Source organism: Urocitellus parryii, chromosome 14 (genome assembly GCF_045843805.1).
Source record: "Urocitellus parryii isolate mUroPar1 chromosome 14, mUroPar1.hap1, whole genome shotgun sequence".
Taxonomy (NCBI): domain Eukaryota; kingdom Metazoa; phylum Chordata; class Mammalia; order Rodentia; family Sciuridae; genus Urocitellus; species Urocitellus parryii.
Window position 1 is genome coordinate 48,591,219 of NC_135544.1, and position 23,204 is coordinate 48,614,422.

The 23,204-nt window shown below is 47.8% G+C and overlaps 1 protein-coding gene across 11 annotated transcripts in view; it reads right to left on the reverse strand.

Moving 5' to 3' along the window:
• Positions 1–384: 384 nt before the first annotated feature.
• The window catches only part of LOC144250108 (chromaffin granule amine transporter-like), a 236,043-nt gene continuing 213,223 nt past the window's right edge, over positions 385–23,204 (reverse strand). For 3 of the 11 annotated variants that reach the window (XM_077792532.1, XM_077792539.1, XM_077792531.1), the window contains 5 exons: positions 22,934–22,985; positions 21,492–21,555; positions 21,131–21,250; positions 20,796–20,929; positions 18,944–19,557 (listed from right to left, as the gene is read on the reverse strand). In XM_077792532.1, coding sequence (XP_077648658.1) covers positions 19,444–19,557; positions 20,796–20,929; positions 21,131–21,250; positions 21,492–21,555; positions 22,934–22,985 — 484 coding nt within the window. In that variant the 3' untranslated portion in view covers positions 18,944–19,443. Of the gene's footprint in view, positions 403–14,429; positions 14,738–17,379; positions 18,223–18,938; positions 19,558–20,795; positions 20,930–21,130; positions 21,251–21,491; positions 21,556–22,933; positions 22,986–23,204 lie in introns of those variants that run through there. The other 8 variants (XM_077792530.1, XM_077792526.1, XM_077792525.1 and 5 more) reach the window with 8 other exon arrangements.

Here is a 23,204-nt window from a genome sequence, read left to right on the forward strand (position 1 = left end):
CTGTGAATTTAAGATAATATCATTATTTTTCATTAGGAGCTTCAACCTTCATATCCTGTGCCACATTTATCTCACTCAAGACCAGAGGAGGCCCTCTGTCTAGTTTTAAGGTTTATTTTAGACCCATGAGAGATGGAAAGTTCCAGAATGTGTGATTGCTCCCCGCCCCAACCCTGAATGTGCCTCCAGACCCTCCCACATTCAGCGTCATTCTGAACAGGACTTGACACAAACCTTATAATAGAATGTTTCCAGTAGATACTGTTCAGGGGCGTATCCAAGTTCTGGACCAATGGCTTATCAGCCAGCTTCCTGTCTGGGGCTCACTTGACCACAGGTCACCCTACAGGGACCAGCAGCTTCCGTGTCAGGGATCATGGTGTCTTTACTGTATTTAGGGCACTGAAATGATAAACAGGGATGGGAAAAAAAAAAAAAAAAACAAGGCAGATACTGTTGGTTTGAATTTTTTACTTGGCTTACAAACAGTGTGAGGAATTGGGCTAATATGGCTTAGTCAAGCCCTCTTTCACCTAAAAAGGACGTGTCTAACTTTCTTTGCCAAATAGAATGAAATTCCTTTACCCGTGCTCTCTGGAGAGGAAGAGCCATCTACTTTAGGAGCATTTGGCGTAGCAATGGGAATTGTGAAATGATTTCCAGAGAATTACATCCAGTGATATCTTGTTTGGATAGAAAGTGAGTGTTGGTTTTGTTGTTGTTTTAGTTTTGGGGGTTTTTTAGTGGAAAAGTGAATCTTACGAAACCAACCCAAGGCCCTGTGATTTTTCTGGTTCACGCTCCCTGTGTGGGAGAGAAGGCGTGGAAGGACGAGGTGTCTTCATGCTTCCTAATAGTCAGATTTCCACCAACAAACGCTTCCATGTGTGACCCCATAGGAATCTCTCTCATTCCACCACAGATCAAGCTGTGGCTGATTCTAACACCTTGAGGTGTTTGCTCATGGTCTCTCTGGGCTTGAGGCTTCTTTCTGGTGCTCTTTCTACTGTCCTCTGGCTTTCTTAGTCCAAATAGGACAAGGATTTCGAAAAAGCCCTTGGACTTCTTCACACTCCACCAGATTGAGCAACACCTTCAACTCTGGGAGACAGAAGGAAGCCAGCGACGGCCACCTGCAACATGGCAAAAATAATAGCAAGATCCAAGATCCTGGTTCAGGCTCCGGTTCCCTCAGGGTTGGGGATTCTGCTGCAGCCTCCTCAGCAGGCTCCTGTCTCCTGTGGTCCCCTTGTCTATTCTGCATAGCCCTGGCCATGGAGCCGTCTTCCGGGACTACCTACATGTGGTCTCTTCCCCCACCTGGCCTTGCAGGTTCCTTCCAACTCCAGTCCAGCTTGCCTCTCCTTCCTTAGCTCCCACTTCTGCTCCACATGACACTTCTTCCCCGTCCCACTGACCATCCCTCCCCCATCCTCTATCCATGGTCCCAACATCCCTAAAATACCTTGTGCTCTCCCGGAAGCATCTGCTCTGTCTTTCCTAAGATGCATTCCTGAACTTCTTTCCTCAGCTGAATCCCAACTGCTTCTTGGGAATGCAGCTCAGACTCAGTGGCTTCCATAGCACCTTTCCGTACCAAGAGATCTCACCTGCCTTTGAGCTCTTTCAGAAATTTGCTGAATTTGCACTTCAGGTACTCTCCCACAGCTTCCATACCCTGATGGACTGTGAGCTTCCATACCCTGATGGACTGAAGATTCTGGTCCCTGCACCCCAAATGTTGAAGCCCTAACCCCCAAGGGAATAGTATTTGGAGAGTGGACCTGTGGGAGGTTAATTAGGATTAAATGAGATCATGAGGGTGGGACATGTTTTTTTCATAAAAAGAGACACTGGAGAGCTGACGTACTCTCTCTCTCTACGGCCACGCCTTGAAGAAAACGGGGGTGAGTAATGGAGAGACAGCTGCCATCGGCAGACCAGAAGAGGGTCCTCGCTAGAACACCACCCTGCCTCCGGAACAGTCAGAAGATAAGTGTCCCTGTGTGAGCCACTGGGCCCTCGGAGCAGCCCGAGCTGACCAACATAGATAACATTTCAAGCGGTTTGTTTTACTCCCTATCTTTCCAACAGAACCACTTACTCTCCTAGAGAACAAGGTCTTACTATCATTCTACCCAGGACTCAACGTCCTAAGAGAGATCAGCTCCCTTGAATTCAAGTCAGTATTTTTGGTCAATAGAAGAAGAGCCTGCCTACACTTGTGGAAGTGTGTGTGTGTGTGTGTGTGTGTGTGTGTGTGTGTGTGTTTGGTACCAAGCATTGAACTCAGGGGCCTTCGACCCCAGAGCCACATCCTCAGCCCTATATGTCTCTATTTTATTTAGAGACAAGGTCTCATTGAGTTGCTCAGTGCCTCACTTTTTGCTGAGGCTGGTTTTGAACTAGCAATCCTCCTGCCTCAGCCTCCCGAGCCACTGAGATTACAAGCGTATACCGCTGCCTGGCTGTGGAACTATAGATTTTAAAAATGATTCAAGAGGTCCAGTTTTGTACCTTGAAGATTATATCTAACTAGAATGTTTCCTAGAGATATTGTTTGCGAGAACTCCTGTTGAAACTTCAATGTATAAACCAATTATTTGTTGGTTCCCTCAGTATTCAAATCTTAATGGGTTTTCTGTATTCTTGATGATCCTTAAAATTAGTTTTTCATCCTTCTGTGTTAGTTTGAACCTCCAGGTCGCCATCTTGTTCTCATTAGTTCTTCACGGTGTTTCCTCTCTCTATCATCATGGGGCAAATGTTGGCCTATCCTCCACCTAAACCACTGCCATTTCTCAGGAGAGTAAACCAGGCCTAGGGAGATTTAATGTAATTTACAAAATAAGTTCTTCACTCCATCAAAAAGTCCATGTCTTGCAAAAAGCTATATCTTTTGTTAAAAAATCATTTTAATTGCTATGAGGAAAAGAAAAAGCCAAGAATATTCCTGAGAGCTGGTTTCCCAGTTCTTCCTTCCGTCTGACCTGGGTTGTTGCCTCTTCCTCTGCGCTGTGTAGTGAAGAAGTTCTAGCAACAGCCAGCAAGGACAGGGCTGGTGTCTTGGTCCATTTTCTATGGCCAGAACTGAATACCGCACACTGGATAATTTATAAAGCAGATAAATGTATTTAGCTCATGCTTTTGGGAGTCCAGCAGTAGGGCGCTGGCTTCTGTTGGCATCGGAGGAGGACCTACCTCCTGGGTAATGACATGCTGGCTGGCATCACATGACACGTCAGGGCAAGCAATCACCCATCCATCCACTAATCTATGAATGGCTCAATGTATGAATTAGTGGACTCATCCACTCATGAAGGCAGAACCCTAATGACCCACTCACCTTTTAATGATCCACTCAGTCCCATTCTTAACACCAATGATGGTGATTAAATTTCAACATGAGTTTTGGTGGGGATGTCTGAACCATAGCAACTGGTTTCTTGAGAACCCACTGAACTTCCACTTAAAAATGTGGGTGGCCCAGAGAGCACAACAGTTGATGAGGATCAGTGTGGGAGGCTATTAGATAGTTACCTACCTCCGTGGGGCTGTGTGTCTTGGGTCTTTCCGCATGAGGCCTTCACCCAGCGTCTGAAGATTCATTCTACCATACAAATGGCTCTGGAAAGGAGAACTCAAGGTCCCCAGGATCCTACTGTTCCTGGTGGGAACAGGCATTTTCCCTAGGCAATCATAACCCATTTATACAGGAACTTATTGTCAAACCTTTGCATACTCAAATCAAGTTGCTATGCATGAGAATTAAAGCAGCTCTGATCAGTGAAAACAAATCTCTAAACCAAAAGAATACTTTGGAAGCTGATAAAGTCAAAACAAAGAGGTCTTAGTAATCTTGCCATGTCTTCACCCCTTCAGAAAGTTCATCTAAGGACGAGGAGGGGTGGTCTCTGTTCTTTCTGCCAGGGTGCAAGCTTTTCCAGGCTACTTCTGATGAATCTCAATTGGTCTAGGAATCAGAGGAAGAAAACCGAGGGTGGAAATTCTCTTAAATGAAAGGCCCCCAAGGACCTGATGGTGCTGGGAGCCCACCCGCCTGCTGCATGCCTGAAGGCTCCACCAAAGCCTTTGGCCAGCTCCTGCGTCTGCAGCAGACACCACTGAAGACACCCTTGGCTGCATAACAGGCTTCCTGGTGGCCCTCACAGATCCAGCCACCAGCATGCAGCCCAACCCACTGAGCTGAGCCCAGAAATGCCTCGAGAAAAACAAGCCACCACACCAGAAATGAAGCACAATAGCTTTTTCACTTGGGTTCATACCATATTGCTCCATGCAACCTTTACAAATGCCAAGTCAAAAGACGGCCAGAGGATGTCATCAGGATGCTGTGATTTTCAAGACCAAGTTTGGAAGGCTGGGTTTACACGCCCCAGCAGAGCAAGCCCAATGGGTGGTTTTTCTAGCAGAGTTCCCTATGTGTGTCTGCAAGCCAGAGCAAGCCCTGCTAGTCGTCTCTCTAGGAATGATGCGCTCCATGTTTTCAAATTTACTGTTCCTATGTTGTTGTGTCCATGGGTAGGGAGGAGGAGTGACAGGCATCTGGAAATCCATAAGGTTGAACCTGTTAACTTCCAAGCCTGATGAACTTTAGGTACACCCCAAACACACAGGTGGGACCTTTTTCACCCTGCTCTATTCCCAACACTGTGGGGTTCCCGAACCTATTTTTCCATCGCCACTCCATTTTCTTTACCACTTAAGTAAATAAGCCAAATCTATCCTAAGCTCATCCAGCTTTTTAAAAACACCTTCCATGTCCAAGGCACTGGCCACATGCTGTGTGGGGCTCAGAGATGATTCCTAGGGCAGCAGAGAACTCTTCCAATTGCCACTGTCCCCTCCCTGTCACCCCATTTAGTACCCTGGGAGCTCAAATCTCTCTTTGCCTCAATCCCTACCCTCAATTTCCTGGATGACTCCAAGTCAGACTCTTTATTGGAAAAAAAAAAATTTGAGACATTATCCTTACAGAAAGGATAACATGAAGATCCCCAAACCCCTGCAGTATGATATCTCAATCGGGAAAATAAACGTTCAGATCGGATCCATGTTGCTGAGCACCAAGGAACTGTATGCGGGCTGAGGCATCATCTGCAGGAGCCTGTGCCAGGGTCATCTGCTGCTTGGCTCCTGGTGGGAGCTTAGCCCCGGCCAAGGCACTGACGTACCAGGAAGGGCTTTCTAAGAAAGATGGCAGGAAGCATCTTCTAATGGGAAATACACTGTTTTTTCCACGCCTCGTCTGCCACCCACTGACTTCCCTCCCCACCAGCCTATAAATGAGAGCGTTCAGCAGGGATTCTGAGATCTGGGCTCTCTGGCGCTGTGCTAAATATCAAGCTAACTGCAGTGAAGGGAGCCTCCACTTCGCAGCGGGGAGGAGCCCAGACGTGGGTGAGCACAGGGAAGAGTCACGGGCACACAGAAACACAGATGCACAAGGCAATCGGGCTGCCAGCGGGCTAGCGCCGCCAGGGAAAGAAACCTTGCTAGAAGTCTCTTCTCAGGAACATGTGCAAATTAGAAAACTGGAACTCACTTGCCACATCTGGGCCGCCCGGTGGGGGCTTTCCCATGTGTGATGCCATTGAGCCCACCCCCGCCCTGGGAAGGCAGACCCTGTCACCCTCATTTTCCCCAGGAGGAAACTGAGGCTCCAGGGTGATTGCATTGTGGCTACCAGCAGGACAGGATTGCTACCCAGGACTGTCTACCTCCTCCTCTTGGGCTTCTGCCAGAAGTCACAGCCCTCCTTAGAGGCACACAGGAGCCCTGGGGTTCATCAGGCCCACTCAGCAGGGTTTCTAGGGTCTGCTTTCTGCAGTTTCCCTTGGTAGCTCACCAGCTCTGCCTGGAATTCACTCCATAATCTCTCCTTTGCTTTCCACAATCCCAACATAGCTATCAAAGAGATCTTACAAAAGCACCAACTTAGCCGTATTGGGACATGAATAAAACCCTTAGCCACCGTCATGGGGAATTAGTTCCAGGACCCCTCAAGTATACCAACATCCACGCTCAAGTCCTTACGTAAAGTGACAAAGTATTTGCCTATAAACTGTGCACATTCTCCTGAGTCCTTTACATCATCTCTGATTGCTCATAACACCTGACACAATGTCAGTGCTGTTTGTAAACTCTTGTTACACTGCATGGTTCAGGGAACAATGACAAGAAACAAGAATTCAGTATGCATTCAGTACAGACACAACCTTCCTTGACCCAACTACACACCACACTCTGCAGCTGGCTGAATTGACAGATGAGGAAGCCACAGGTTCTGAGGGTTGACTATAATCCCCACTGGCCATGAAGTAAGTCCTAACTCCCTGGGGTGGCCTGGAAACCTCTGGAGGAAAGAATCCTACCACACGTTGCCAGACCTGCCTCCTGCCTCTGCACTTGCTCCTGAGGGCCATTTGAGGACCTGCCACACTGCCCTGTCCTTGTACTTGACTCCCCTTTGTGAGACACATGCTCTTCTCTCTACTTCAAGGTCAAATATCTCCTCTGGACAAGTTTCTCTCCCACCCCCCATTCCCCTGCCACTGAGTGGCTACCCAATAGTGGCTAATGGCAGGTAGGAAAGATCTGCTTTTGCTCCCAGACACTTTTAATCCTAATAGAGTCCCCCTCCCAAGCCCCTTCTTGAACAATGATTGAGTTTCTAGAAAGACAGGATTCAATTTTGTTTTTTTGGTATAATAACTGATATTCCATAAGAGATTAATAAATGATCACAATGACCATACAAACACATGAATGCTTGAATGAACCAGAGGGAAATGAGAGGGGAGGGAGACAGGAGGTAAAGCAGAGGAAGAGCCCAGGGTGGGCTGCCAACTTCCTGGGTCACCCGCTGAATCTACATAGAGGGAGCAGGCAGGCTCTGTCTGGCAGGAAGCTGGCTGGTGGTTTAGCCCGGGGGAGCTGCCTTGGGAGTCCCAGGAGACCTTAGGGAACTGCCATGCGCACACCACAGTCCCACAGTGAGAGGGCTGCTGGACCTTGGGGTGACCTGCAAGGTCCAAACTGAAAGAGAATAGCTAAGTGACCAGCCGCTTCACAAGTTTACCTTGAGCCTCTCTGTAGAGGAAGGGTTTTCTATGCTGGGAGAAAAACCCCTTGGAATGGAGCAAACTGGAAGTTCCCCTGACTAAGGAGTCAACAGTGTGGCGAGGTCTCCTCCTGGTGGATCTGCATATGATCAGCAAAGGATCTTTCCTAATTCTCTCCCTCTGTCCATTTATTCAATTTTACCTCTCTCCATGTATGTATATAGGTATATTTTTTGTATCTGTATTTGTTTTCTATCACTACTAGCAAATTGCCACAAACTTATTGACTTAAAATAATCCCATTTTTAACCTTACTCTTCTACAGGTTAAAAGTTCAAAATGAAGCTGGTAGGGAAGTCTCTTCCTGCAGCCTGAGGTCTGGAGAGGCATTTCGTCTCCTTTGCCATCTTCTTGACACCATCACGTCCCACGGCTCATAGTCCCTTCCATCTTCAGAATCTCTCTCCTTTTTTGGTGGGGGGTAGTGGGGCTTGAACCCAGAGGTGATCTACCACCAAACTACATTCCTAGCCCTTTTATTTTTTTTTTTGTTTTGAGCCAGGGTCTCACTATGTTACTGAGGGTCTCACTAAATTGCGGAGGCTGGCCTGGTACTTTGGATCCTCCTGCCTCAGCTTCCCAAGTCACTGGAATTCCAGGTGTGCCAAATCTTTCTGACCCTTCTTCTGGGGTCGCATCGCCTGACTCTGACCTCAGCCAGGACCAGTCCTCCGTTAAGGATCTATTTGATAAGATTGAACCTCTCCCGGAAATCAAGGATAATCTTCCCAACTCAAGACTCTAAATCACATTTGCAGAATCTCTTTGGCCATCATATTCACAGGCTCCAGGAATTGGGATATTGTTAGGGCTCAAAAAAAAAAAAAAAACAAAAAAGCCCAAGGATAGGTGTTTTGACATAATGTGAGGCCTGAGAAGCTGCCTCCAGGTCCTTTGGACCTAGTCAGGTTTCTCCCCAGAGGGTGGGAGAGAGCTTATCTGATTAAGGAAAAGAATGCAACTAAATTTAACCTCCTCCTCCCTCAGAATCCCATCCAATCACCAGGGAAGATGATCTCTGGGGAAAGAGGTGAAAGTCTCCACAGTAGGACACCTGCCCAGACAGACATTTCCAGGGTTTTATCATAGCACTAGGCAAGGGCCCAACCCTGAGCTATATCCTAGCCCCTCTCCCCGCAGACCCCTCATCTATTCTTCTGAAGGGGATTCCAAGAGCTAAGAGACCTTGTTCAGGGCACTCATCCTTACCCCTCCAGTAGCTTTTCCTCATCACCCTGTGGGATGCTCCAAGCCTCTTCCTATCCCAGTCTCTATTCCTCTCTGTAATTTAGGAAGCTATTTGAGCCTCAACCGTCCGGATCTTTTGGGGAGACTCATACTTTATGTATGATAACTTTCTCTGATTTTTCCTTGTGTGCACACTTTCTTTCATCTGATCCTTGCAGTAATTCTGGGGCAGGGCAGGGGAGCTAAGGGTACTGAATCTTAGTGCTTATAAGAATGGGATGAAGGCACCCACCCCAAGTCTCCTGGGCAGGAAGCATCCAGATCAAACCTTTCATTTTGAACCCCAGGCGCCTTTTCACTATGCCGTAGTTATCTTAGGAAATGAACATGGCAGAACGAATCATTTCTGAGGTTCTTAGTACCTACAAAATGTGCCCAGTGCTTTTAATGAAAAGCCCTGTCTCTTAACATCTCTAATGATCTCCTGTGCCCCAGAACTGAACACCATTTCAAGTCTGATCAACAGTGAAAAATGAAGTTTTATAATGGAACAAAAATGCTGTGAAGCAATTTAATCAAGTGTAAGATAACATTCCGTGTAGGATTTATTGGACATAATTATAGCTCATAAATAGAGCTATTCAATGAAGCATGCATTTGAATGTAGAATTTCCTTAAAATCAGTCCTCATAAGGTAAACTCTGCAGGTGCCTGGCTCCCGTGGGACACAGGACCTTGAGGCAGCTTCTCAGGCCTCATAGTATGTCAAAGTACCTATCCTTGCTGCCTCTAACCCATTTAGTTATGTTATTTGCAATGCTTCTTTTGTTTTTGAAGAGGGAAACTGAAGCCGAAGTCTGGTGCCATGATGAACTCATTCTGGTTCTTCTGTTGTACACGCCTGTAATCCCAGCAACTCAGAAGCTTGAGGCAGGAGGACGGCAAGTTCAAAGCCAGCCTCAGCAACTTAGTGAGGCCCTAAGCAACTAAGCGAGATCCTGTCTCAATTTAATTAATTAATTAATTAAAAGGACTGGGAATGGGGGATGTTGCTCAGTGGTTAGTGCCTCTGAGTTCAATCTTAAGTACCAAAAAAAAAAAAAAAAAAAAAGTTTCATCTGACGCGTGTAAACCCTAAGGATTTTCCCCATCCCAAAACTCCTTGTCTCCCTCTGGTTGCTAAGAGCTAATCTGAGGAACCACACGAAAAATGTCAATATTCAAAAGATTCAAAAAACAAGAGACAAACAGGCTTTCCAGTCTCAGATCTGTGAAACATTTCATGGGACCACCCAAGTAATTTCGACCAAGTTCAGTTGCTCAGAATTTCTCCACACACATCCTAAAAAGAGATGAAAGCAGAATACACAGGATCCCAAAATGGTAGGATTGGTAAGGACCAACCTCCCAACTTCATAGATGAGGACACCAAATCCCAGACTAGGAAATGACAGGTAGTGAGCAGTGCTAGAGGAACTTCCATTCCAAGTTCCAATCAATCAAGATCGTCCAAGCTCAGGCACCACGGAAAGTTATGAAGAGGGTGAGAGAAGGACCCACCAACCCAAAAGCACCCTTGAGGAGCCCCTGGGGTGGCTTGGGGGAGATCCCACGCACACTCTGAATTGGAAGGATAAATTCAGTAATGTGCATGAGCAGCAGGTAAGTGACTGACTCTGGGGTATTTTCTGCACACCAACAGTTCTCTCATTCGCCAACACCAACTTGGTGTTCAACAACACATACAACTCAATGTTACCCTCACACCCAGAGTTAGTGCAGACCCCACAGATTAAGGGCTCAGTCCATGAGACTACCCCCACTTCGGAGGCTAATCACAAGTCCTAAGCCACCCTCATTTCTGATTGACTGACTATAAACCAGGTTGCCCACAGCCCCGTCCTCGGGTTCCATTATTGTCTAGACAAGCTCACAGAATACTTGTATCCACTTATCATACAGGATACAGCTCAGGAATGGCTGATGGGGGAGAGGCACAGGGTGAGGTATTGTGGGGAAGCGGGGAGTGGAGCTTCTGTCCCTCTCTGGGTGCACTACCCTTACAGCACCTCCAGATATTCACCCACCTGCAAGCTCTCAGAACGCCATCTTTTAGGGGTGTTTGTCGAGGTTTCATTGCATAGGCGTGATTGGTTAAACCATTCACCTCTGATCATTGATCTCCAGCTCCAGCTCCTCTCCTCCACAGGGGTGGAGCCCCAAGTCTTAAGCTACTCCAAGCCCAGTCTTTCCACCTACCAGGCTCTACCTAAAGCCACTTGGGGCCTGACAAGGATCACCTCGTTAAGACAGGACATTCCCATCTTCCTTATCATTTAGGAAATTCCAAGGGTTTGGGGCTCTGTGTCAGGAACCAGGGATAATGACATTTGTCTTTCTATGATACCACGTGACATAACCATGAAGGCCCCAAGATTTCTGAGGGGAAAAAGGTCAATCGCCCTCACAGAAGGGTGCAAGGGAGGCTCTGCCCCCACCAGGTTGACAGCAAGGTTGGCACTGAAGTGACCTGTTAAGATGCAGAAATCAGGGGCTGGGTTGTGGCCCAGTGGTAGAGCACTTGCCCAGCACATGTGAGGCCCTGGGTTTGGTCCTCAGCACCACATCAAATTAAATAAAATAAAGTTATTTTGTCCATCTACAGCTAAAAAAGAAGTTTAAAAAATGCAGAAATCAATGGGCTGGGGGGTATCTAGCTCAGTGGTAGAGCACTTGCCAAGTGTGTGTGAGGCCCTAGGCTCAATCCCCAGCGCTGCAAAAAATTTATTAATAATAATAATAACAAAAGCATAAATTGGCCCCTGCAGTAGTTTTGCTGAGTCTGAGATTCCCACCTCCTCAGGACTGTCTGGTTGTCAATTTGGAATTTTCCTGCATGTGGCACACATAAACCACCACGGCCTCGGTGGGCAGCTGTATTGGAAAAGTGCCGGGCACAGAAAGTGTTTGTTTTTATTATTTTAAATTTTTAATTGATTCTTTAAATATTCTTTTATAGATTCACCCAGCGATGACCAGATGGCAGGCGAAGTTTTCTGTCCTCAAGTCAGCCACCAGCTGTCGCTTTGAGGTAAGTTGTCAGCACATCCCTCAGCCCCTCTTCAGGATCATCCTTTGGAAAACAGAGCCCAAAGACACAGAATCCTTACTCACTCAGCTTAAGAGTTAGAAGGAGGCTCAAGCTGGAGTTCAAAGGAACATAGGACAGAGGTAAATGGAGGACAGAATGCAGAAACTAATCTTTACTCAACATTATTATGTTTGTAAGGTCCACGTGTATTAATAAGTATTCAACTCACAGTCATGCAAGTTGGTCTGGTCCGTGCATTCAGCTGACTAGGTCAGCAGCCGAGCAATTTACTGTGGACTGTGCTGCCCTCTTCTGGAAACAATGGAAATTGACCCTTACTGGGGCTGCAAGTGCTCATGAACACTGAATTCCAAGGCCAATTTCACTATAAGTTGAGACAGAATTTGGAACATCGTTCAAGAGGAAGAAAAGCAACAAGAACAGATGAAAGTGACATCATATTTCTTAAAGTGTGCAGAAAGGTTTCTACAGACCATTCAGGCTTTGAATTTTTTCACTGCTGAAAAAAACGTAAATGGAAAGCCCTGTATGAAATATTGTTCATGAGCAAAAGGTATTTGTTTTAAGATACTCATTTATAGAAGAAGGAGCCCAGGCTTTGGAGTCATATCAACCCAAGTTCAAAGCTGGCCTCTGGTGCTTGTTGTGTGAGTGGATGATGGTGTGAGTGAAAACTGGTCTTTGGACTCTCTAGCAAAATTGGAAGCATGATGCATAGCCCAGGGAGATGCAGTGAGATGACATTTAAAGGGCACCAAGACATTGTAGACTTCCCTTCAAGAAATGTAATAGTGAAAAAAATTACAAAATCCTAATGAGAAAAAATGAAGAGAGACCTGAGTAAGTAGAGAAGTGCTTAAGAAGTTCAAGTATAGACAACATTCATTGACGGAGGTAGAAGGGTTCCCTGTAGGAGTGGCAGTGGGTTTACACTGGCTGAGAGGCACACAGGGGCCTTCTTGGAATGATTAGAAGTGTTGTTGATTTTCATCTCAGTGATATACACAAACCCACAAATTCCTAAAGCACGCACTTAAAAAGTGTACACTTCTCTAATGTATTACAAACACAATTTTTTCAGAAGATGGGAGGGGAGGGAGAGAAGGTGTAACAGTGGTTCACTCTATGCTTTGAATACAGCCATTGCCGCTCTGCCACTTAACCTATTTTTAAGATGGACATGTTTCTTTCTCTTCCTCTCTCTCTGTTCCTCCCTAATCTCTCCCCATCCCTAATCTCAGGGGGGAAACAGGATCACCTTTTTTTCCCATCCTAGGCATATCTGTCCTTGAGCACACACCCAGAACAGGAACAAAATAATCCAGAAGATCTCAAAAATTACCATCTCCCAAATTAACAAGTAAATTACAACTCCCACAAAGAATGCATGGAATGTAGCCTTTGAGTCACCTCTTTAAAAGCCCCCTGTTCCTGCTGATGGGCAGAATCACAGCCTTTGGGGACAGAAGTCCCCTGTGTTTCTCCTTTGCTAGCAATGAATGCAACAAATCTTTTTTTCTCTCTCTCAAAAACTGGATCCTCCTTATGAGACTGGCTTCGGAACAAGGACCCAGTTCTCAGCAACAGGAGGAGAAGGAAGAAGATAAGGAGAAAAGAAAGAAAAGGAAAACACTTTGGAAACTAGGGGAGGGGTGGGGGAAATCTCAGAGCTTGAGATAATGATCTCAGCAATTTTAACCCTCCCCAGCATGGCCTTTCTTAGTGCATTCCCTGACCTGTGTTCTGGAAAGTACGGAAGGAGACATCTGCCTAGGAAGACTTTCTGCTGGAGTTAATGTGAGCTCATAGAGTAAAGGTGGGCGAACCAGTGACTCAGCCCAGGTGAAGGGGCGGCCTGTGGGAGCCGGGGAGTTCCACCAGAAACAAGCAAAGCAGTTCCAGAAACTTAAGCAACTAAGCTTGGCCCAGAGAGGAAATGAAATTGGATGCCATCCCTAGCCCCAGTAGCCAGCAAGGCTGCTTTGTTCATGATAATGCAAATGCTTATTATTAATTTAGTAAGTTGTGATGTAACCATATCTGCAAGTTGAGGGAGAAAGGGACCAGTAAAAAATACTCAATCCACATTCATGATAAAGATGGTAGATTACGTCAAAGGATGTCAAGCCAAGGAAGAACTTGAGTCGTTTCTTGATATTAAAATAAATAAATAATAAAATAGATAAAAATGTGAATGTGGAAGATAGACTTTAAGAGTGAGAAGGGATGACACAAAGATGGCTGGTTTTTTGGTCATATTTCAGGCATTTGTTTGGTACTAGGAATTAAACCCAGAGGTGCTTAACCACATCCCCAGCCCTTTTTTATATTTTGCTTAGAGACAAGATCTCACTGAGTTGCTTAGGTCCTCACTAAGTTACTGAGGCTGGGTTTGAACTTGTGATCCTCCTGCTTCAGCCTCCTGAACCACTGGGATTGCAAGTGTGCACCACCATGCCCCACATATTTCAGGCATTATTATTGTTTGACATAGTGATGAATCCTCTGACCATGGAGATGCTCTGACAGACACATCCCCAGGTGTTTCCACCCTGTGAACATCATAGAGAGTACTTACACACACTGAGCAGGTGTGGCCTATTGCACACCTGGGCTGTGTGGCACAGTCCACTGCTCCTTGGCTCCAAGCTTGCGCAGCATGTCACTGTACTGAATATCACAGGCAATCACAGTACCGTGTAGGCTCTCGAAACACAGTAGGGAGTGTGTGTGCATTAAACATGTCTAAACATAGAAAGGGCACAGGGAGCGTCTGGCACATCTGTGAAGGACCCTCAGTGAATGAAGCCTGCAGGACTGGGACTTGCTCTGGGTGAGGCCACAAGTGAGCAGGGGGTGAATGTGGAGGCCCAGGACTTTGGGGTAGCTCATAAACACAGTACACAGAGGCTATCCTACATTTATAGAATTTTTTTCTTTAATAATAAATAACTATAAAACTTTTAATTTTTCAAAACGTTTTGACTTTGGAAATAACACAGTTTAAGACATAAGCATAGTACACAGTGCTACAAAACTATTTTATCCTTAAATATTCATTGTATAAGCTTTTTCTGTTTACAAGGTTTTAATTTTATTTATTTTACTTTCTAGACTTTCTTTTTATTAAAAATAAAGACACAAACACACACATGAGCCTAGGCCTCTCAAGGTGAGGATCCTCAGTGTCACTGTCTCCTGTTGCTGCCTTTGGTCCCCTTGCAAGGGGCAGTGGCATCTCCTGTGACATCACGGCCTCTGTTCTTCTGGAATTACCTCCTGAGGAACCTGTCTGGGGTTATTTTACAGTTAACTTTTTAAAATATATGAGTACAGTCTAAAATAATGATTTAAAAGTATAGTAAATTGATAAGCCACTAACAGCTGTTCACAACGGTGTCCTGCGCTGGACATATTGCTCAGGCTCTACTTTTATATGACAGGCAGTTCAGGGTTGTCCACACCAGCACTGCCACATACGTGTGGGTGATTGCTGCTATAGGACCTTGGGATGGCCACAGTGTCACTGGGCACTAGGAATTTCTCAGCTCCATTAACATCTCACAGGTCCACTGTCATGTGTTCAATCCATCACCGATTGAACCCTCTTCCTACACTGCCTCCCACCCTCTGACTTCAGGGGGACATGCAATGACTTGGTTTGGAGGCCAAATCCAGACGCCTTGACCATTTCTCATACCTCCTCATTCTCCAGAAAAGCAAAAGGGAGCGAGAAGGGAGTGGGTGTGGGAGGAGCATGGGGAGGAGGAGGGGGAGGAGGAGGGGGGAGGATCATGAGGAGGAGGAGGGGGAGGAGGAGGGAGGGTGAAGGAACAGGCTTCATTTCTCTTGGTTTCCTGAGACAGGAACTCAGACCCTGCTTCCCAGGTGTGCGTATGAGGTAAGGTAAGGTAAGGTGGGTGCTGACTTCCTAGGCTTGTCCTGGGCTCCTCACACAGGCCTTGCCCCTGGAGCTCACTGAAGGCCACCCCAAAATGAGCCACATGGATGCAGAGAAGGCCAGATCTACAGAAGGTGACGCCATAGCCCAGAGATGAGAGGACTTCTCCCGGGTCACACAGCCAGTTGGTGTCAGAGCTAGACCAGGACATGAGGACTGGGTCTGTTTGCTCCTGACTCAGCCCTCCAGCTCCCACCCTATGGCCTCCCACCATTCCTTTCTGAAGCCCCTCCCAAGGGAGCCACAATCAGCCTGCTCTCTTCTACTTGATCCCAAGAAAGCCTTTCTCCTGTGCCCGAGCTGGGGGAGAGCTCAGCAGGACCGAATTGTCATGGCACAGGCCCTGGTGCAATGCCCACGAAGCTCAGCCTGCACCGGCAAGATGAACACCGGCAAGATGAACAAGTGCTGGGGACCCAGAGACCCTTGGCCATCTCATGCAAGGACATGCTAGGTAGGAGGGCTGCCCTTCTTCATGTGGACCTCAGAGAACCCACTCACTGGGCTGCCTCCAGGAACACAGCCAGTCTGCTTAGAACATTTGCTTTTTTCAGCTTGGGCTTTATCTTGGAATAATGAGCTCCACAAACAAGACAGCACAGCGGGAGGTGACATCCTCCAACATTCACCCTCTTCTCAGCTCACTTACATGCAGAAGTGCCAACCTGCAGAAGCGTTCTGGGACTCTGAGGCCGCCATGACTGCGCCTTCTGGAAGTGGTCAGCTACGTCCATCCCATCTCCCTGTGTGCCCCTCCCCATAGGAAATCTGGCTCCTCCCCATCCCTCTCCCAGCCGCCCACTCATCCTCCCACGTGTCTTCTCTGCATCTTTTCCAGCTATTCAGTTGCCACACGAGTGTGAGGTGCTGCAGCTTCCACAGCAGATGTAAACAGGCCCCACTGAAAAGACTCCGTCCTCTGGTTTGTGTCCAGTGTTTTCTGGCTTCTTGAAGTTCCACTGTCACCTTCACTGAAATACCAGCCTCTCCCTCAGAGCAAAGCCTGTCCAAGGAAGGGGGCGTGACCCTTGTCCTTGGAAAGACCCACAGAGCACTCCTAGGCACATTCCCACCCTGCTGAGTTGTTTATCTACAAATAACCAGAGAGATCTGCTGCACCAGGTGTCCCTGACTCAGTCAGGCTAGGTGGGGACCCATAGCAACCCCCTAGCAGCCACCAATCAGCATGAGACAGGGAAACACCTGGGATGTCAGATGACCCTCCCAGTAGTTTATGGTGGTTGATAACATTTTGGGAAACATTTTGAAGTTCTGCACGTACTCCCCTCTGGCTTAAACCAATCAGTTCAAACGAATCCCCCTCTTGTACTGACCAATCACCCTTACCCAACTTGTTCCCGCCAGTGAATGTGCTAATCATGTTTTAGAGTTGTTTTATGATTTTCCTGCCATGTGTGATGATTTGCTAAGAGATGCTATGATGTATGTGGGGGTCCCTGCCTTCCCCAAAGAGTGTATAAAACTGCTGCAAACCCTGGGCCTCTCAGAGTCACCAGTTGCTGTGTGCACGCAGAGACGGAGCTAGCTGGCAATAAACACCTCTTTGCTGCTTACATCATTCATGGTCTCTGGTGGTCTTTTGGGGGTCCCGAATTCGAGCATAACACACTCCGTTGCAATTGGTACTTTCAAACCCATCACCCCGGAGGTAGGTTTATGGTGGCTGCACCTCCTCCCTGTCATGAGGGGACCTCTCTACCCGCCCCACAATGCAGACCATCTGATATGTTGCTCCACTTTTATAGAAAACTTCCTGTGGCTGATTCCCACAAGGCTTGGCATCTCCAATTTTAGGAGAACTTTGTGTGCCCTGTCAATGTGGGAAGTTTCCCTTGCATCCTCTTATTCATATTACTTATAAGACCATCAATAAAGGCTTATTTGCTTATTTATTTGTTTATTTATTTTGTGATGGGGATTTAATCCAGGGGCACTTGACCACTGAGCCATATCCCAACCACTTTTTATATTTTATTTATAAACAGGGTCTTGCTGAGTTGCTTAGGGCCTTGCTAAGTTGCTGAGGCTGGCTTTGAACTCTCAATCTTCCTGCCTCAGCCTCTCCAGCTGCTGGTATTATAGGCGTATGCCACTGACCCTGGCATAGAGACTAATTTTATATTTTCTCTTTTTTATACTCTTTCCTACATAGGCCCAATCTCTGGTCCTTATCCTACTTCTGATCCACACTTAAAAGGGGGTCTAACTTATTTTGTTGTGTTTGGGGTTGACTCTTGTCAAGAGACTCTTGACATACTCAAGAAATGGCATCCGTTGGTTTCCCCTTATCCTTATCTTTGTGGGGTTGCTCAAGCAATGTTAACTGGCAAGTCAGGGTGAGTTTCCCTTAAAAATCCCCCTTATTTTTTTGAACACATTAGTAATCTCTGTAACAAGCCCAACATTTATTATAAATCCCACCCACACAGATGTGGGCTGGCAGCAGTCCTGCGCAGCTAGTGCCCCTCCCCCGCCTCACTCCAGCTTTGCTTAGGAGCCTCAGTGGACGGTGGACGGTGGACACTCACCCAGCCTGCCTTGGTAGATACAGTTTATATGTTTGGAGGGTTTTCCACTTTTACCTTTGGGCTCCTTCACACTCTGAGACATATGGCATTCTTACTAAATGATGAAAGTCCACCTGGTTTTGCAAATCAGGGGGTCTAATTAAGGCCAAAGCCCTAGAAACATGTCCATCAATCAGGCATTTGTTGTTGCAGTGATAAGGGTTGATTGAGAAGCTCAGCACAAATGTGTTCTGGTGATTCAGGGTTCCTCCTGAACCCATCAAAGTCCTACGAGGGAATCAGAAGTCGGAGCCAGGTATCATCTTGTGAAGTCTGAAGGCCCTGTGTCATGTCATTCTTTCCCTCTCCTTACCCCTGGTGGACCTCTCCATCCTGACTCTGCTCCATCTCTCCCATTATCCCCCACCCAGACCTGGAGCATCTGGGCCTCTTTGGACTTGAACCCAGGAATACTAACTTACACTATGGTTTTTAGACCATGTATTTCTTGTTTGTCCAAATAGCTGAGAAGCAACTTAGGATGGATGCCACGTCTCCCATCTCTTTGAAACTTCATCCCCCAATAACCACCTCAAAACGAGAGCCAAATGTTGTAATATTTATGGCACCTACTGCATTTGCCCACACACTCTCTTGCTACAAAACAGCCTCTGGTTGGCCGTGTCTGAATTAGGTAATCACTTATTCATGCACAGGTGTGGACAAGGCCTTACTCCTCATATGAGGAAATCCACATTGAGAGAGATTTCAAGGCAGTTTCTGTTCACTTCTTCCCATGAGATCTCGGTTCCTGTAGAATGTCTGATCTATCCTTTACCTACTTTTATTTCTAAGACTCTAAGAGGTTGAGGAAAGATAGGAATACACACAGGTGATTATGAGACTGTCAGCGACTGAAGCACAAGAGAAACTCTCTTCTCTCCATTCGATAAGAATAAAATAGGGAGCCCTCGTTAGTCACTGAGGATAAAGTCATTCTAGCAGTGTATAGGTTTAGCTACAGAAAAAACACTCCATTTATTAAAAAATAAGCAGCAGTACAATATTGAGGATAGCTTCTCAGCTCAGCACGGGGAGTGTATCCAGGAACAGAGGCCAAAACTCTTTTAATTTGTTGGGAATATGCCAGAGAAAACCAGAGAATAGATACAACAAGGCTTGTCAGTCACCCCTCTGGTTTCAGGAGCACACGGCTCGCTGCCACCCCCAGGAAATGAGTCATCCCTTCCCAGAGCTTCTCACAACTCAAGTTCAGTCAATCCCACGGATGCTCTGTCCTCCCACAAGAGCTGGACACCTGTGGCACTGAAGCCCAGAGAGAGAGTTATGCATGGCACCCAGGGGAGGGGAGGAAAGGAAACACCCAGGGGAGAGGAAAGGGAAGCCCCAGGAGCAGCACATCGCCATCAGGCTCCAGGGGCAAAGGCGGTTCCTGAAGCCCAAGCCTCCTGCATTCACCTGTGACAGGGCCCAGGGACACTTCTGCTGCTACTCCTCACTGTCAGGCTCCTCATCGCTGTTCTCCCCCAGGGGAAATTCCTTGGTGGGCTTCTGGGTTGCATAGGTCCAGGTCTCCATGGGACAGTCCTGGCTCAGAATAGCCTGTAGCAAGTGACAAGAGAAATGACTGCATATCTTTGAAGATCTCCCCTTTCCAGTTCCCCCAAGTCTAGTGCTGCTTAGGAAAGCCACCACACCCTCTGTCTGCTTCACCAAGTGCAGAGGCCTCCCAGGGTAGCCAGGCCCATCAACCGCAGTCAGGAAAAGCATCTGAGAGTCTTGTAACTGAATCCTAACGTCATTAATGCAAGATACAGCAGGAAATTGGCTGAAGTTGGCAGCACCCTCCAGCAAACCTTCCTGTTTACTTTTGTTAGCCTCCAAATGTATCCCCTCCCCCGCAGACCCTCAGGGCACTCATGCTGCCAGGAGAGGAAAGGACCTTATTGACTAAGATCATATGGTGTGGACCTTTCTGTACTTTAAAAGCAATGACTTGACAATGATAATGGCAGACTAAAATGAATGCATGTGCTGGGTAGAATTCTGCCCAATGAGGGCAGAGATAACATGGTAATTGTTATGGTCTGGATGTGAGGTGTACCCCCCCCCCCAAAGCTCCTGTGTGAGTCAATGCAAGAAGGTTCAGAGGAGAAGTGACTGGGTTGCAAGAGTCTTAACCCCATCAGTGAATTAGTCCCCTGATGGGGTTAACTGGGTGGTAACTGAAGGTGATAGGGTGTGGCTGGAGGAGTTGGATCCCTGGGGGCATGACTTTGAGGTATATATTTTGTTTCTGGTGAGTGGAGTCTCTCTCTCTGCTTCCTGATGACCACGTAAGCCACTTCCTGGTGCCATACTCCTCCGCCATAATGTCCTACCTCACCTTGAGCCCCAAGGAATGGAGCCAGCTGTCTAGGGACAGAGACCTCTGAAACTGTGAGCCCCCAGATGAACAATTTCCAAGTTTTTCTTGTCAGGTCTTTCAGTCACAGCAGTGAAAAAGGTGACTAAAACAGACATGGACATCTTGCTAGTAACTACCCTAACTACAGGATGCCCCCGAAGGTCCCCTGCTCCCAGCTTTTTGTGAGACTCTTTGTGAGTTTGCCATTTTCCGTTTTTTTACTTAAGATCTTTCTCGACAGCCAGATAGGAGGCTTAAGAGAAGGGACAAAGAAGGACACAAAGGAAAGATGGACATGAAGGAGGGACAAGAAAATGTGGCAAAGCGGAGAGATGATCAACAGAGGGAGGAAGGGGCAAGAGGTGGAATAGGACAGGAGAGACTTTAGGGAGAAACACGCGCGCTTTTTTTTGTTTTGTTCACAAAGCCTTACTAGCTTCTCCTCCTTGGCTGGGGGGCTCCGCAGGAAGTAGCAGAGCGGAGCATAGCTGATGTTGATGACCCCAATGATGACCATGAGCCAGGGGAAGCCGATGGCCCTCACGATGGCACCCCCGGTGGACAGGCCTGCAAAGAAGAACTCAAATTCATAAGAGTCACGGAGCCTTTCTCACCCGTGGGACGCTGTGCTGGGTGCACATCAGAGTATCAAACAGCCTCGCACCAGCTGGACAGCAGCCAGCTGGCTCCACCTCTAGTGCATGTGTGGGAGGAAAAGGAGAGGGGGACACCCACATCTGGGCGCTGCCCTCTCCCCCATCTACCCACCTATGGCAAAGCCCACACAAAAGGCCACGTCGGCGATGGCGTAGACACTCCCGTACACTGAGGTGTGGCGCAGGTCCACCAAGTGCCCCATGATGGGCATCAGAGAGGAATCCACCATGCCTGTGACAAACAGGACACTGTGGGTCAGCAACACCCCCAGTTTTTACATCCCCTCCTCTCCTCCTGCCCTAGTCCACCCTGGGCCTGTTGAGGAGGCCATGGTGGGAATTATGAACCCATCTCTGGGTCCCGGCAGCTCTTCTCCTGCTCCGTCTGCCTTTCCACCTACCTCCTCTGGTGAGACAAGGAGGAGGAGGAGGAGCAGCCACCAAAGCCAACATCAGGGGCATCTTGCACTTACCTATGGCAAAGCCAAGGCCTGCGTTGGGGCCAATGAGACCAAAAATACTGTGGGCCAGAGGAACCTGCAAGAGGAAGGAGGGGGACGTCATCAGCACCCCAGCCGGTTGGCGGGGAGGGTGCAAAGGGTCTTCACCTGAAATGCACTTATCAAGCGTGTGCTTGTGCCACGTGTGTTAGCTCCTCGTGAAGGAGAATTTTCACCTCCATTTTAAAGACACAAAAACGGGCCTGGTACCATTTGGTTACAGAACTAGTAAACAGCCATGATCAAGGTGGACCTCCGACTTGGCTCTTTAGACCATCCCAGTGGTCCTTTTCTGTTGAGGGACTGTCCCTCCTCATCCTTTGGCCTTCTCTACCCAAACACACACTCCTATCCTCATTCTCCACTGAACAGAGTTGCCTCTCTTTTCCATGACAGACCCATCCACAGGTGCTATTTAAGTATGTAACTAGGTGGCCCCTGGAGCAAGAAGAATCGAACAGCCCATGAGTGGAAGGAACAGGTGGCCTGGCTTGGGTACCACATCAGCAAGCTGGGAAAGTCACCCTCACCGCCCGCTCAGCACCCCTGAAATCCCTTCTTTCCCTTTTTGAAGGTTCCTGACACCTTCCCTGGGCACCCAAACCCACCATCCCAGCAACTCACCCTCCAAAGGCTTAGTGTATCATTTAGACATTTGCAGCTGGTAACATCCGTAGGGGTGACACCCCAAGAGGTGTTATATTTACCAAGAGTATTGGTTAAGATTCACGGGGGGCTCCCCACTTTACGAGGACCACCACCCGTGAGATGCTATCAGAATCCTCTTGGGACAGATGGGAATATGGAGCAGACAGAGGTGATGCAAGTAGCTCAAAGCCAGTTGGGCAGCGAGGTCGAGATGGAGCCTGAGCTCCTGCTCACCATCAGGACCACCAGCCCGTCCTGAGCACAGTTCTGTTTTCATCTCCCTCGAGCCCAGAGGCCAGTGTACTTATGATCTCCATTGGGGACAGGAGAAAATGTGGACTGAGAGCGCCTAACAGGAGCTACTGAATCTGAAAAAGCCCTTCTGCCTTCCATCATCTACCAAATATTCTGGTGCCAGAGTCTGAGGCACAGGCAATGGTTCCCTGTGACTTCTTCCGGGGGACCCGTCAGGGTGGGCTGAGTGCAGGAAGTCATGAAATGCACCGTTCAGCTGGCTCCAGATGTGGATACCGGCATGCTTCCCTTCGCTGGCTCTCTCCCAGAGCCGCGGCCTCCTGCTGCCCACTGCCCTGGCCTCCTTCCCGCCTCCCTTCAATGGCATGCCACTTCAGATGGTGGCATCGCCCCAGGGCTAACTCCTGCCTACTCAGAAACAGCTTTTTTGACAGCCTTTGCCAAACATTTTGAAGTTAATGGTCTTGAATTATCTGGCTCTCCCACCCACAAAAGGGCCTTGTTATACTTACACACAGCAAGCTGGCACCGACCACCACCATTCCCACCAGGGAACACAGCCACCTGGGAGGAAAGAGCCATCGGTCATCAAGGGTGCTCAGGGGAGGAGTCCCTGCCACCCGCCACCCCAGCCCTGCATACCGGCCAGCCCTACCCTCCCTAAACCCAGCAGCCCCTTGGGACATGAGAAGGCGGGTGCGTCTGTATATGACAGGGTCTGTCCTGGTCCTTTCCTTGCTGTGTCTCCTCCCTGGCTCAAACCCCTTTCCACAATAGAGGCCC